At 38.9% G+C, this 16,366-nt stretch overlaps 2 protein-coding genes across 2 annotated transcripts in view; one reads left to right on the forward strand and one right to left on the reverse strand.

The window, feature by feature from the left end:
* NT5DC1 (5'-nucleotidase domain containing 1) overlaps positions 1–16,366 on the reverse strand; it is a 277,652-nt gene that overhangs the window by 228,940 nt on the left and 32,346 nt on the right. The window lies entirely within an intron of this gene.
* The window catches only part of COL10A1 (collagen type X alpha 1 chain), a 73,511-nt gene that overhangs the window by 49,150 nt on the left and 7,995 nt on the right, over positions 1–16,366 (forward strand). The window contains exon 2 of the mRNA XM_034765828.1: positions 10,301–10,454. Coding sequence (XP_034621719.1) covers positions 10,316–10,454 — 139 coding nt within the window. The 5' untranslated portion in view covers positions 10,301–10,315. The remainder of the gene's footprint in view (positions 1–10,300; positions 10,455–16,366) is intronic.

Below are 16,366 nucleotides of genomic sequence, written 5' to 3' on the forward strand. Positions count from 1 at the left end.
ATCTTATGCTAAAAAGGAATGTTATAGTCAAAAGTTACCTTACATGACCAAATAACAGACAACTAGCCAAGTACCTAGTGCCAAAATAATCACATACCACCCTTCCATGTGAGCTTGAATGCAGGACATTTATTCTGCTACCATTACAACCAGGAGCGGCGCCAGGGTTTTTGGCGCCCTAGGCGGGGGTCCTTCCGCGCTCCCGGTCTTCAGGGCACTTCGGCGGCGAGTCCTGGAGCGAGTGAAGGACCCGCTGCAGAATTGCCGCTGAGGACCCAGAGCACGGAAGGACCCCCCGCCACCGAATTGCCGCCAACGGCGGCAAAATGCCGCCCCCCCCCCCAAGTCCTGATGCCCTAGGCAACTGCCTAGGTCGCCTAAATGGAAGCGCCGGCCCTGATTACAACTGTAAAAGTAGGGCTGTCAAGAGATTAAAATAATTAATCGTGATTAATTGCGCTGTTAAACAATAATAGAATACCATTTATTTAAATATTTTGGATGTTTTCTATATTTTTAAATATATTGATTTTACTTACAACACAGAATATAAAATGTACAGTGCTCACTTTATATTTATTTTTGAATACAAATATCTGCACTGTAAAAAAGCAAAAGAAATAGTATTTTTCAGTTCCCCCATTACAAGTACTGTAATGCAATCTCTTTATCATGAAAGTTGAACTTACAAATGTAGAATGTTGTACAAAAAACCTGCATTCATAAATAAAACAATGTAACATTTTAGAGCCTACAAGTCCACTCAATCCTACTTCTTGGTCAGCCAGTCACTCAGACAAAGAAGTTTGTTTACATTTGCAGGAAATAACGCTGCCAGTTTCTTCTTTACAATATCACCTGAAAGTGAGAACAGGTGTTCACATGGCACTGTCGTAGCCGGCGTCACATGATATTTACTCATAGACTCATAGACTTTAAGGTCAGAAGGGACCATTATGATCATCTGGTCTGATCCCCTGCATGCTGCAGGCCACAAAGCCGTCCCTACCCCTTCCCTTGACTCTGCTGTTGAAGTCCCCAAATCCTGTGGCTTAGTGACTTCAATTGGCAGAGAACCCTCCTGCTAGCGATCCCTGCCCCATGCTGCGGAGGAAGGCGAAAAACCTCCAGGGCCTCTGCCAATCTACCCTGGAGGAAAATTCCTTCCCGACCCCAAATATGGTGATCAGTAAAACCCCAAGCATGTAGGCAAGAGTCTCCAGCCTGACCCTTGTTAGCCATTATACTATTTACCTGCCATGGCATGGTATTCCTTGGCTAAAATCATGTTTTTCCATTAAACCATTCCCTCCATTAACTTATCTAACTTAATCTTAAAACCAGACAGGTCCTTCGCCCCCACCGTTTCCCTCGGAAGGCCGTTCCAATATTTCACCCCTCTGACGGTCAGAAACCTTCGTCTAATTTCAAGCCTAAACTTCCCCACGGCCAGTTTATATCCATTCGTTCTCGTGTCCACATTAGTACTAAGCTGGAATAATTCCTCTCCCTCCCTTGTATTTATCCCTCTGATATATTTAAAGAGAGCAATCATATCCCCCCTCGGCCTTCGTTTTGTCAGACTAAACAACCCGAGCTCCTCTAGTCTCCTTTCATACGACAGGTTTTCCATTCCTCTGATCATCCTAGTGGCCGTTCTCTGTACCCGTTCCAGTTTGAGTTCATCTTTTTTAAACATGGGAGACCAGAACTGCACACAGTACTCCAAATGAGGTCTCACCAGCGCCTTATACAACGGAAGCAGCACCTCCTTATCCCTACTAGATATACCTCGCCTAATGCATCCCAAGACTGCATTGGCTTTTTTCACCGCCACGTCACATTGTCGACTCATAGTCATCCTGCGGTCTACAAGGACCCCTAGGTCCTTCTCCTCCTCCGTTACTTCTAACCGATGTGTCCCCAGCTTGTAACTAAAATTGTTGTTAGTCATCCCTAAATGCATCACCTTACACTTTTCACTATTAAATTGCATCCTATTTCTGATACTCCAATTCACAAGCTCATTCAAGCCTCCCTGCAGAATATCCCTATCCTCCTCCGAATTGGCAACGCCTCCCAGCTTCGTGTCATCCGCCAACTTTATCAGCCCACTCCTGCAAAAGGTCAGTAATAAATAGATTAAATAAAATGGGTCCCAAAACCGAACCTTGAGGAACTCCACTGGTGACCTCCCTCCAACCTGACAGTTCACCCTTCAATACTACCCGCTGCATTCTCCCCATTAACCAATTCCTTATCCACCTCTGGATTTTCATATCGATCCCCATCTTTTCCAGTTTAACCAATAATTCCTCATGCGGTACAGTATCAAACGCTTTACTGAAATCAAGGTATATTAGGTCCACCGCATTTCCCTTATCTAATAAGTCCGTTACTTTCTCGAAGAAGGAGATCAGATTGGTTTGGCACGATCTGCCCTTTGTAAAACCATGTTGTAATTTGTCGCAATTGCCATTAACCTCAAGGTCCTCAACTACTTTCTCTTTCAGAATTTTCTCCAGCACCTTGCACACTACAGATGTTAAACTAACAGGCCTGTAGTTACCCGGGTCACTTTTTTTCCCTTTCTTGAAAATAGGAACCACATTAGCTATTCTCCAGTCTAACGAAACCACCCCCGAGTTTACAGATTCATTAAAAATTATCGCTAATGGGCCTGCTATTTCCCGCGCCAATTCCTTCAATATTCTCGGATGAAGATCATCCGATCCGCCCGACTTAGCCCCATTAAGGTGTTCAAGTTTCGTTTCTATCTCGGATACGGTAATCCCCCCTCCTGTATCCCCCTCTGTCATGCTGCTAGTATCCCTAATACCTTCATTGGCCTCATTAAACACCGATGCAAAATATTTGTTGAGATATTGTGCCATGCCTAGATTATCCTTAATCTCCTCTCCGGCTATAGTCTTCAGCGGTCCCACTTCTTCTTTCTTTGCTTTCTTCCTATTTATATGGCTGTAAAACCTCTTACTATTGCTTTTAATTCCCCTCGCAAGGTCCAACTCTACACGGCTTTTGGCCTCTCTCACTCTATCTCTACATTCTCTGACTTCACTAAGGTAAGTTTCCTTACTGATCCCTCCCCTCTTCCACTCTTTGTACGCTTTCTGTTTTTTCCTAATCGCCTCTTTGAGACGGTCGCTCATCCAGCTTGGTCTAAATCTCTTGCTTACTAATCTTTTTCCCTTTTTCGGGATACAGGTCTCCGACAGCTCATGCAGCTTTAACTTAAAGTAATCCCAGGCATCATCTGCCTTTAGATCCATTAATATGTTTGCCCAATCCACTTCCCTTACCAGTCCTCTTAATTTGTTAAAATTAGCCTTTTTAAAATTATAAACCCTAGTCTTTGATTTAATTCTGTTACTCCTTCCATTTAGTTTAAACCGAATTAGCTCATGATCACTGGAGCCCAAGTTGTCCCCTACAACCACTTCCTCAACGAGGTCCTCACTACTCACCAAAATCAGATGTGATACAGATTCATATGTCCCTTCATGCTTCACCCACCATTCCAGAGGACATGCATCCATGTTGATGACGGGTTCTGCTCGATAACAATCCAAAGCAGTGCGCACCACCGCATGTTCATTTTTGCCATCTGAGTCAGATGCCACCAGCAGAAGATTGATTTTCTTTTTTGGTGGTTCGGGTTGAGTAGTTTCCGCATTGGAGTGTTGCTCTTTTAAAATATCTGAAAGCATGCTCCACACCTTGTCCCACTCAGATTTTGGAAGGTACCTCAGATTGTTAAACCTTGTATCTATCCTTAGAAATCTCACATTGGTACCTTCTTTGCGTTTTGTCAAACCTGCAGTGAAAGTGTTCTTAAAATGAACAACATGTGCTGGGTCATCATCTGAGAATGCTATAACATGAAATATATGGCAGAATGTGGGTAAAACAGAGCAGGAGGCATACAATTCTCCCCCAAGAAGTCACAAATTTAATTAACGCATTTTTTTTTAATGAGCGTCATCAGCATGGAACCGTGTCTTTTGGAATGGTGGCCGAAGCATGAAGGGGCATACGAACGTTTACCATACCTGGCCCGTAAATACAAATGTGCCATGCACACGCCTGTTCTCACTTTCAGGTGACATTGTAAATAATAAGCGGGCAGCATTGTCTCCTGTAAATGTAAACAAACTTGTTTGTCTTTAGCGGTTGGCTGAACAAGAAGTAGGACTGAGGGGACTTGTAGGGTCTAAAGTTTGACACTGTTTTGTTTTTGAGTGCAGTTATGTAACAAAAAAAATTTACATTTGTAAGTTGCACTTTCACGCTAAAGAGATTGCAGAACAGTACTTGTATGTGATGAATTGAAAAATACTGTTTCTTTTGTTTATCATTTTTACAAATCTTATTTTGCAAATATTTATAATAAAAATAATATAAAGTGAGCACTGCACACTTTGTAGTCTGTGTTGTAGTCAATATATTTGAAAATGTAGAAAAACATCCAAAAATATTTTATATATTTTAATTGGGAAGCTATTGTTTAACAGTGCAATTAAAAGTGTGATTAAAACTGCAATTAATCGACAGCTCTAGTTAAAAGTATAAGTGACATGAATCTAAAAAATGACAACTACCAAGCTATATGGCAATAAAGTCTCCATTTTTTTTTTTTTAAACAGACTCTCTGTGGTATTCCAGGGTGAGTTCTGCTTTAAAAACAGATGAGACAATATTGCCCTGCAAGATTAACTTAACCAAGCATCCATTAAATACAAGTCTGCAAAAGATGACAGCTGAAAAAATCCTATTTATTTTACAATTAGTTAGAAAAATAAATTCTTCCCTTGGACTGATTTATCAGTGAGTGACTGAGGAATCTAGAAGTTTGTTTTCGTCTTTTAAAAAGACTTTCTAATATCTTTAACCAAGGAAAGGGCTTCAACACTTTGTGACAAAAAGAGCCCTTGGCTGAAAATATTTATATTTTGTTAATTAAAAAATATTGAATATATTGACAGTCTAGCATAGGGGTAGTCAATAGGCCCCCACTTGCTCTGGCCCAGGGCCCCACAAAATGGTAATCCACCTCTGGTCGTGCTAATCCTGCAAGTGATGATGCAGTAGGTCAAACACTCAGATACATCATGCCCTTGTGGAACTCTGTTCAAGTTAACGGGCACAGGGGTCCATCCATACAGAGTAACTTGCAGGATCAGGGCCAAAGCCACACCATTTTTCTAGCTATGACTCTGAGCCAGGGCCGGCTTCAGGCACCAGCCCAGCAAGCAGGTGCTTGGGGCGGCCAACGGAGGGGGTGGCACGTCCGGGTCTTCGGGGGTTAATTCGGTGGCGGGTCCCTCACTCCCTCTCGGAGCGAAGGATCAGCCGCCGAAGACTGAAGCGGCGGCGGCAAAGCTGATCGGGATCACGGCTTTTTTTTTTTTTTTTTCCAGCTGCTTGGGGCGGCAAAAACCCTGGAGCCGGCCCTGCTCTGAGCCTGCAAAGACGTACACATGGGCTTAGGTTTATGGATTGTGAGGGGATTCCACAAAGGTCATTTCTTTAAATAAACATGTGTGTTTAATTATGAATAATGTCATTCATTCAGGAAACAAACATCATGTAACTATAACAAAGTGTATATGCCCAGTTAAAAAAAAAAAAACTGCAATTCTCTGATAATTACTTCTTGTTATCCAGGGAAATTCTAATTTTATTCTTACTTAGAACAGGGAATATTATATTGCAGTAAAATTATTTACTTTTCAAACTTTTCAATTGCTATTTTAAAGACGTCTTTGTTAATGAAAAAGATGTATTTGAATGCAAATTTTCAAATACACATTAAGTGTATTTAAGTGGCCAATCTCCATGATCAGGTGTTCAAATAAACACAGGTGTGTTTATTTAATGTGCTGTTACTGAATATAGACATACACAAATGTGTGCATATATATGGAACCCCACACTTCACATGTATGCTTACAGCTAAATCCTGGCATGATAGTGCACCCAGAGAAAGCCCACAGCAGTAGGGGGAACATGAGGAAGAAGAAAACCACAAGCCCATCTCAGCTTCCCACCACCACAAAAAACTAAATCAAACCCTAAGCCAAACAACCCCATGAAGCAGCATTCCAGGGTGGAGTCTGGCATAAATCTAAAGTCAACAGATGTGTGTGTGTGTGTATGTCTCCTGACCCAACAATTGTTCTTATTCACACGTGTTCACACAGAGATTATTCATCCTTCTGGCAGTAAAGTGGGGTGAGAGGAAACAAGACTGTCAGCTAAATATGGGTGTACATTACTTGTGTAGCAGGAGTGTACCTATTTGAGGGGGCATTATGCATTGGTCTAGAAATTAGCAGGGAATGTAAGAAGTTTTATGTGTACAGGACTATAGTAAGATGTTCCTAACTTTATTTCTTAACCCAATATTGTCAGATTGGCAACATTTTCCATGGAGGGCTTCCTACTTATTACAGCTGACATTTTAAAACAAAACTATTTTTGGAATTACCTGAAGAAAAAAAGGTTTTTAGTTTTTGCTCAGTTTTAACGTCTGAAAAATAAATTCCTTATGCTTGTGCTTTGGGTGTGTAACTCAATGCTGAGTAATGGCTGAGTGGATTCTCACTGAAAATTACAATGACCCTAACTTCTAAACTAAACAGCATAAGAAAGTTAATGGTCAACTTCAGTCCAAAATATAGTTTTTCTGAAAATTATAAGCAACTGAAAATAGGGGGCTCTCACCAAGGAAGTGACAACTCAACTATGTAAGCCTCCTCTAAAAATCACCAACCTGGTTATACACACAATCTTAATAAAGAATATAAGAATAATTCTGAAGGACATATTCCAGAGTAGAGTTTCCTTATGAACATGGAACAGAAAATTATTTGAGGGTGGCTGTGAAGAAGAATGGAGAAAGACCACCACATAATACCACATCAGATGACTTACTACATTAATCAAGACCTTTATTCACAACAACAGTATATGTTCAGAAGAGTACCGGCACACTTGCAAACCCGATATCAGACTTGACAGTCCATCAGTTTTTTTCCAGCATGATAAGTTATGTTTCAGGATATTTGTCATAAAGCCCTATTTTTTTCCAGGACTGATTTAAACAGAAGCTGAGTTTCAGTAGAATGTATGCCATGCAGCTGTGCTGCAGCCTGTTCACAGCCACTTCATCCAATCTTTGGGATGGTGGCTGCAGCCCTTCTGTGCCTACCAGGCATGAGATCCCTCCTCACTGAATCTGTTTGTTATTAGTATTACTAGTACATCATAGGCATAGATCTAGTAGTTACTGTCCAGGCTGACACAGAACACTCCTCTATGCCAACATGGAGAAAGTGCTAATGGGGAAGATGACACAGCGGGGATGCCCAGCTCTCTCTCCACAAAAGGGAAGAAGTTAATCAAATTAGGAATGTTTGGCTCCAGTTAACAATAGTGCAGTTACTTTTATTTGCATTTGTTTTTCAATACCCTCCACATTCCATAAAAACATAAGCAGTATCTGGCATACTCATGAATCAGGCCGTAAATCCATGACTCTACTGCCTACTTACATTTGCATTAACATGCAGATCAATCAACATTGTAATATAATGCAAAAACCTGATCATTTATAAATGTATAGATCTTTTAGAAATGTTCCTATTTAACTTTTATCAAGAATGCTTTTAAAAAGTAATATGCATGCTACATTTAGCCTTGGAGGTTCACACTAAATTCAGAAGGTCATTTTCTTTATGTCCATATTATTTCTGCTTTTATGTCATGTTTTAGAATCAGGGACATGAATGATTCAGGAACTAAAATTTTCTACATGATATCTGGAATTGATTAATGATGACAATGGGGCTGAAATATTGTGAGACCATCTGTCACTGTTTACCAAGTAGACGAGTCATAACAGGCAGAAATAGTCAATATAGCAAAAATTATTCCAATGGGCTTAATATGGCCAGTGCTAACCTATACTTTGAACAAACAGAGAGATTTGCTAAGTGTGGACTAAACTGTAATGAAATTTGACCCAATACAATAAATTAATTGTGGTTTAAACATAATGAGACAAAGCCATTACATAGGAACTTTGTGGAAATGCACTATAAACAACATGGTATTGAACCAGAACCTGAAACAAAAGTCATTTACTGCATATAGAAAAATTCTGAAAAAATAAATGCAAGCTTGTATTACATTTGTCTGATTTTTCAATATGCAATAAAATCAATTATTTCAATAAAATAGTAAGACTGAATGTAACAGAAATAGTGGTATGACATTGTATAACTCAAGTTTCTTTATGAATGAATATTTCATTGCATATAAACAGTCCCTATATATGGACTATTTAGTTGATGTGTTATATATCTAAGACAACATAACAGAAACAAACATGTAAATACTTTCTCACTAATTTACTTCTTCAATTTCATTTTTATGCACAAGCACAATAAGTGGTTCAGATGGCTCCAGAACTGTACAAATCCCTAATTAACACAAAAGGATCATATTGTAAGCCCCTTACATCACACACTGGTGAGCAGTTACTCACTCAAGTAGTCTCCATTGACTTCAATGGAGATAACTCCTGAAAGTAGCTGCTCCAAGATAGTAAGAAGTTCGCAATCTATGAAAATACATTTCCTTACAAATGTATGCAGAAATCCATTTTAGAAAAGTAACACATATCTACCCCACTTACAAGATTAAGCTTTTTCCAATGATACCTCTCTCAATCCTGAAAACAAAAGGGATATAAAATAATTTAAGAAAATGTTCATCACGACGAGTATAGTTTCACCAAAGACACATGAAATACAGTATAGTAGGAAAAACTCCAACCTACTCCTTCATGCCTGCCCAACATCCCTCCCCCGATTAATACTTATGACTTTTAGGGAGGAGCTTAAACACAGTGCAAGTTGACTTAACAAGGGAACTAAACAGTATAAATACCTCAGAAGGATACTTGAAATAACAGCTTCTGTTCTGCGCACCTGTGGCGGAAGAGCACCTCAGTAGGCTACTGAAAGGCTACTACACATTTGGAACTCTACACTATTCTGGTATGCTAGAATTTCATTCCATTTCATTTGGCTTCCAATTTAAATTAACCATAGGTCTGACAGAATTCAATTTTAATTATTTTTTCCTAAATTTTGATAGATAATATTTATCTATGTTCATTTTTTCCTATTTTTATTTATTTAAAATTTTCAGTTGGGCAAAATTAGGGGTTTTAAGCAATTTTTTTCAATTGTCATTGATTTAAATGTTCACAGTTGCAGGAAATTAGGGGGGGGGGTGTAAGACAATAGTAGAGTCAGACAATAATTTAATGACAGATGTTGAAATTCAAAAAATTAAAGCTTTATAACCATTAAAATAAAAACTGTCAATATCACGTCTAAATATACAAAGTTAATATCCTTAAATCAAACTTTGATAAGTTTTCAAGCAGCATTTTTCTTATCTTGCCTATCTGCAAATTTCGATTATCATCTATGGAAATATGTTTTCATCAGTTTGTGTATGTATGGCGAAATCAACATTTACCAATAAAAATCTAATCCTTCCTTATACAGGACAGAAGTTTACTGGGGCTCTTTAAGAGCAAGTGCCAGTATCCCTGCTGCCACAAGGGAAATTACTTTCAAAGGCTAAGGGTGAAATCTTGGCCCCAATAAAGTCAATGGGAGTTTCACTATTGATGTCAATGGGGTCAGGATTTTACCCTTTAAAGATACAGTGTTAATTAGAAGGAGGCGATGCTGCCATGTTGCAATGCATATGAGAGAGACTTTTCCCTGATTCTAGAGGATTCAAGCTATGCTCCCAAACCTAGTTTTGGAAGCCTCAAGGGGCTGGCATGCCCATAACATTATAGAACCTAATAGCAAACTGACACTTTTTTTCTGAAAAGAATTTAAATTGTTACATATTTTAATATGCTGATTATATTTAATACAAAATTTAAAAAACTGTTGATTGGAAGAGTATGGGACAGAATCTGATCTGGTAAGATTACAGATTTTATATATCTATACTTTTAAAAAGTATTTAAAACATTTAACCACTTTCTCTGGCTAAAATAGGTATACTTTAAGAAATCCACTAGAAATACATAGATTTAGGAGCAGTTTTGTATAAAGCAGTTCTGAACCTGTAACGTTAACTATTTTAAATACAACTTATTTGTTCATTGCTGCGAAACCTGAACTGATCAACTTATTTTTAAAAAGAGAACAATCATTTGCATAAGTATTTTTCCTCTTTAATGCAGAACAGATTGGGGAATATGCAGGTACAAATATCCTTTCTGCTGCTGCTTTCTCTGAACATTGTCCAAGGCGGTGATGGGTTTTTTTCTGAACGATACCAAAAACAAGCCAGCATGAAGGGGCCACATTTCTTACCATTTAACGTAAAAAGTCAAGGTAAGTGAAATATCTTTTAAAAAATATTATAAGCAGTTATACCCTACGTGTGTTCATTATAGTACAGATAATCTCGCTTGTTGTTTTACTGGTGTTCACGGTCAGCAATAACTGTTTAGTTTTATAAATGGCTATATATTATTGACCAAGATTATCACTGCAGACAGAAATGGGACAGGTTCTGACAGTAATGTCTAGAGAGATAGAGAAGATGCTACTTTCTTGGCCGAAAGGAAGAGGGAAACTCCCATTTTATAGTATAACTAAATAAGAAGAGGTAGAGAGCATGCTAGCAGCAGTGATTCTGAATTTTGCCATTACCATTTAGAATACTCTTGAAGCATATATTTTCATATATAAAAACTTGCTCAGTGCTCATCAGTGCTCTTGACCTGGGAATGGCTTTCAAAAGAAGCAATCAAACTGGACACATCAATAAAAAAATAACTGGGGGTTACATTAATAAATCAGCTGGCTGCAATATTCAGACAAAAATGTAGGTGTCCAATTCTACTGTTACATTAGTTTCCTTACTTAAAATTCAATGATTGTAAAAGCTAGTAATGCTGAATATTAATCCAGTATATATGGACCAAATTTAGATCTCTGTTCCACATTTGTAAACTGAGAGTAACTTCACTGAACTAATCTGAGTTACAGTGATGGAAGTGAGATGAGAAAATAACCCTATAACATAACTGCTAGAGAATAATACACATCTTTTTTAAAACAGACTAATTTAAACACCTGAAATATAAATTGGTTTTACAAAGATGCTTCTGAAACATGCTTAATTATAGCTGCTCTATAAAAATATTTCTTTTGAACAGGTCATATATTTCTCAACTCATTTCATACACACTTTGAGGGGATTATTATAAGTATGTATTTTCCTCTCTTCCTCTCTCCTGTGTACAAAGTGTGTGATTATAGATAATATATATTAAAACCACTATAGAAAAGGTATATGAAAGCCCTCTTTTTTTAAAGTGTCTGTTAAATTGAAACAAACAATCAAAATAACGTTCTTGAGTCATCTCTAGCATGCAGAAACTAATCTATTAATGCTCTCCAAATTGTTGACAAATTTCACATCAGATAACTAGGTATAGAGTATAACTGGTTTCTATAAAGCATGATTTCTGAAAAAATGAAATTATGAGTACACTGCACTGAACACCATTAATACATCTGGGTGTGCTACTGTTACTACAGTGTGTGTTTTATATAAAACAGCAAGTTCAGTCAATGCAGCTGGGAGCCATGCACAAAGATCCAGTACTTTTTAAATCATCTATGCCAAAATGTTTTATGTCCTAGCTGCATATGCGACATACAAATAGTTTTGAAGAATAAGACTAAAATGAGCATGATATTTAAAAACCACAAAGGATCATCAGAATCCAATAAATCAAGTTTTATAATTGATTCTGCATATTACCCACTGGTATTTTCTCCTCAGTGGAGATTTTCGCTAAAAATTAACTGATAAAATAAAAGAGTAGCTTTCTTGTATCAACATGATCATTTAGGACCCAGTCCTGATCAGTACCCTCAAGTCAAATCCTACTATCCTCAATGTGCATTGAAAGTATTGAACACTTCCTGTCAAAGCATTTAGTACCTGGCTGGATTTTCAATTCTGCTGCCAGAAAATGCCCAAAAAGACAGAAGTGACCATTCTTTTCTTTCCTACTGTACCAAAGGGTGCATTCAGAGTAGTTTTTAATCTTTGTTATAGCTCACCTACATGTAGCTGTACACTTGTGCAGGAACATGGCAGTTGCAAATAAGTGTCGTTTGAGATCAGGAAAGCAATCTTGATCATAAATCCTTCCTGCTACCAGTAAAAAGTTGTCTTAAAGTCTGTGTCTTCGGCATGAGTATTGATTGGTGTCCTGTCTGCTACTGTACCCTCAGTCTGAGCATTGACTTGTTTTTGTTTTGTTTTTTCCAAGTGGCTTAGACATTTTATTTTTAAAAACTCATTTTTAAAATAATTTAAATGCAAAACACACCAAGTTGTTTGCCCTGTGACCAAAAAAAATGTTGCTCATGACTTAAATTTCTGTAATGAATAGACATACAGCTGGTGATTTTACTTTCACTAACAGACACACCCACTGTGCTATGTTTACAGTCCAGATTTTCACTGACTTGTCATTGGGTTTTCTCTAGAATTTACTTACCAAATAATAATGCCCCTCAAGAAAATGAATAGTCTATCATTCAATTTGCTGTTTGTTTCATGAACAAAGTCTTGCTAGTTACCCTTGTTGGGAAGGACTTACTTCACAGAACCCGAGATACACTTCTGTTTTAACTTATCCCAGTAGCTGTTCAGCAGCAGAAACTCTCAATTCTGTGATCTTTAGTCTCTCTCTGTAAAAGCAAGACAGATAAAAGACAGGACAAGACCACTTTCTTCACTTCCTTAAGTGGAGGCACTCATTCTAACAGATCTGTCATGATGGTCAAAGAGAGCTGCCTCTGTAACCCATGGGGTGAGGACTCCATGGGATTTGGTTAGAGAATGGAGTGCTAGGGTAGGGAGAGTCCCAGGGCAGAAAAGAATGGAACAAGGAATCGGCTACTGTCCATGGCGACTTCCCTTACTCATTTTTTGGTATGAAAATGCTACAGATTTTTGTATGAAAATACTGCTTGAAATAGGATTTTAGGCAGCCCCTTGGAATGTATTTCCCCATCTTCCCTACTTGCAAACTTGAATTATTCCTGTCCACTTTTCTCATTACTATGCAGAGAGTCAACCTCAGGATTTTGAGCAGAGTCAGAGATGTGTTTTTTTCTGAAACAACCCAAATTTTACCTATTAATTTACATAAAAAATGACTGGAGAAGGTAGGGAGTGGAAAAGGAGGAGGCAAATATTTAGGTCCCTCCCAACTTCTAGGAGACAGAAGTAGAACCTAGATAATTCTTCCTTCCCCACCTATCACTCTGTTAATCTTAATTTATATTTCCCAGTCTTTTTTTTTTTTTTTTTTTAAATCCACAGCTCTGGCTCTCCTTCACTGGAAATGTCAGTAAAATCTGTTAACAAGGGACATGTGTAAACCCCGATCTGCTCATTGGTAACAAATAACTATTTTTCTCCATAATTTTATTTTAGTAGTTGATTCTAATAATGATGGGTGGGATTCTGAAAAAGAACTCAATGTCAGCATAACTCTGGTCCCACTGAAGTCAATGGAAGTTTTACCATCCACTTCAATAGGAGCAGAGTTGGGCAATGTTAGAAATTCCTTTCCAAATCCCACTCATAACAACTTCCCAGGCAGAGAACATAATTTTCTCCTCTTTTGAGTGTGTTTAGCATTATCATTTGCTAAATATATTATGGTACTATTTGCAGAACTTTGGTTCACAGCTTTGAAGTCTGCAAAATTCCTGGTTGAGGACAACCACACAACTAATTCTAAAAAAAAAAAAAAAAAATCTCAATCTTGCTGGTTGTGCTTTCTCCTCACACTGAACTTGATATGTAAACAAGGTCTGGCTAGAGTCAGAGTACATAGACCACGTTGTGTGTCAGAAAATACATGACCAGATTTTTTTTTTTTTTAAAGTGGCCAACCAACACTTCAGTTATCCTGGTTAAAGCTATTGCTGCCCATAATCTTTTCACCTGCCCTGTTCTACCATGGTTTAATACACCTTCCCTTTACAAAACAGAAGGACTGAGATTTTAAACAGACATATTAACTTTGATTTAAGAAGATTTAAGATTTAAGAAGAGGTCCTGGCTTGGCAATGTTACAGTTTCCAAACTCCAAATGCAAAGAGATGGGTAAAACATAACACCCTAACAAGGGTAAATGAATGAAGTAACTGCACACACTGCTTCCTTCTAGGTTCTTAGTGGGGTAGGATTTTCTCTACCCTTCTAAACCTCTGTGTAAAGAAAGTATCAACCTTCTCGGGTCCACAAATATGCCTCCTTTAACTATTGCATTGCCATTTGCAGCTACATTCTGTGAGGGGTTAACAGGGCTTAAATTCTCACAGAGTATTTCCCGGAGCCCCAGGGCTTCAGCCCTGCAGGACAAGTCAGAGCTTCCACGGGTTTGGAAATATTCACCAGAGCTATGCTCCAGATGGCGCTGGTTAAAATTAAGCCCTGGGTGGTAGCATTCCATTGGCAAGTCTATACAAGAGCAAAAATGTTGCCATGCAGCTAGTGCGTTGAGCATCACTGAAAATGTGTTTTGGTCACCGTTCAAAAAGTCAACAATTGCCAACAGATGCCATATAGTTATCCCAGTTTTCCCCCTATACTATACTTGGAGTAGGAGAAGTGAGATACTTGAATGATATCTGCTAACAAAATGCAGATTTATTTAAACACTTTGTGCTTAAGGCAACAAATCCCTTACCTTTCCCTAGAGGATGCACTTAACCAATTTTTAGATACATGTGTCTATCATTCCTAAGGATTTGTACAGAACTTACTGACCTGAATCTGTTACTGGAAATGGCAATGCTCCCAAGTAAACTATCGCCTAACATGGCCCTCTAGGGGAGTGGGTGGTGGAAAAATCATATGTTCTGATTCACATCAGTAAACCAAGTAACATTCCACTAAGGGGTGTGAAGAGCCAGCTCTGAGTGTTAAATGAAGACAAGGGTCTATTTCATCTAACTTAGACAAATAAAGGAGAATCAGAACAGAACCAAAGTGATTTCATGGTATGAATGTATAGCACAGTGAACTGAGTATTGACCCTTTATGGGAATTAAATTCACTTGGCTCAGTTCTTAAGATATAGTATACATTTCAGCTGGTGGGCCTGCACTGAGCTTCCTTGAATTACACAGTCATTTGGAGAGCAGACTTGGCCAGAGTCACATAGTCCACGCCGCCAAACTGCCCTCTTTATATACCTTATTTACTCTTTTTGGATTCTACTACATTTAAAGGTAGAATTCATGTAGTTAGAGGGGAGGTTTACTTCTTTTTTCCACCTGTGGTTGCTCAACAATAATTTGAACACCATATATATCACTTTAAGAAAGTTTCAATTATTTGTAGTAAGGCTTTGTTCGAAATTATTTTAATTGCAATAGCAATATTTTAAACTGTGTATGTTGCTGTGCCTCAGGTATTCTCCTTTGGCACTCTAGGTAACTGCATAAAACTCCCATACTAACAATAGTTAACATTTTATTCTTTGGCCTCAGTTTTTCCCTCATCTGGTTATGAATAATTTGCATACTTCTAAAGGGTTCTGATCAGTGTGGATTAGCCACTTGGCCAATAAGGCCCATGCCAGGGGCCCCAGCCAATTGGGACGCCCCCAGAACCTCAACAGTAGTGCTGGGCGGGCGAAGCAAGTGCCCGTGCCCCGAACCCGCTCCCTGGCAGGAGTGCCAGGTGGGCAGGGGAAGCCCCTGCGCCCTGACCAAGTTCCCCGGCTGGAGTGCTGGGCAGGGAGGCCAGCAGGGAGTGGGGGGAGCAAGCCCCTGTGCCCCGACCCCATTTCCCCAGCAGGAGCACAAGGGGAGCGGGGAGCACTGCAGGCAGAACGGGTGGTGAGGGGCCCCCACTTACTCTGACCCAGGGCCCCACAAACCTCTAATCCGCCTCTGGTCCTGATGCAACCTCCGTGCAAATTGTGTGCCAAATTCTGTGCACCAGAAGGCCACTGTTAGAAGCTGCAGTTTATACACTGAACACATGAAAGGAAGACAGCAGGGTATGAGAGTTTGAAAGTATGGGTGGAAAGGAGAAAAGAACAGCAGCCTGGGCATCCCTTGCAGTTACATTCCCTACAGAGAGGTGAGACACAGAAGTAAAACTGAAAGAATCTGAAGTTCCAAATTAAGCTTCTGATGCCCAACCCCACTCTGCTTACTCTGTTTTATAGAATTTAAGATGCACTCTAGCTGAC

Source organism: Trachemys scripta, chromosome 3 (genome assembly GCF_013100865.1).
Source record: "Trachemys scripta elegans isolate TJP31775 chromosome 3, CAS_Tse_1.0, whole genome shotgun sequence".
In the NCBI taxonomy this organism is placed as follows: domain Eukaryota; kingdom Metazoa; phylum Chordata; order Testudines; family Emydidae; genus Trachemys; species Trachemys scripta.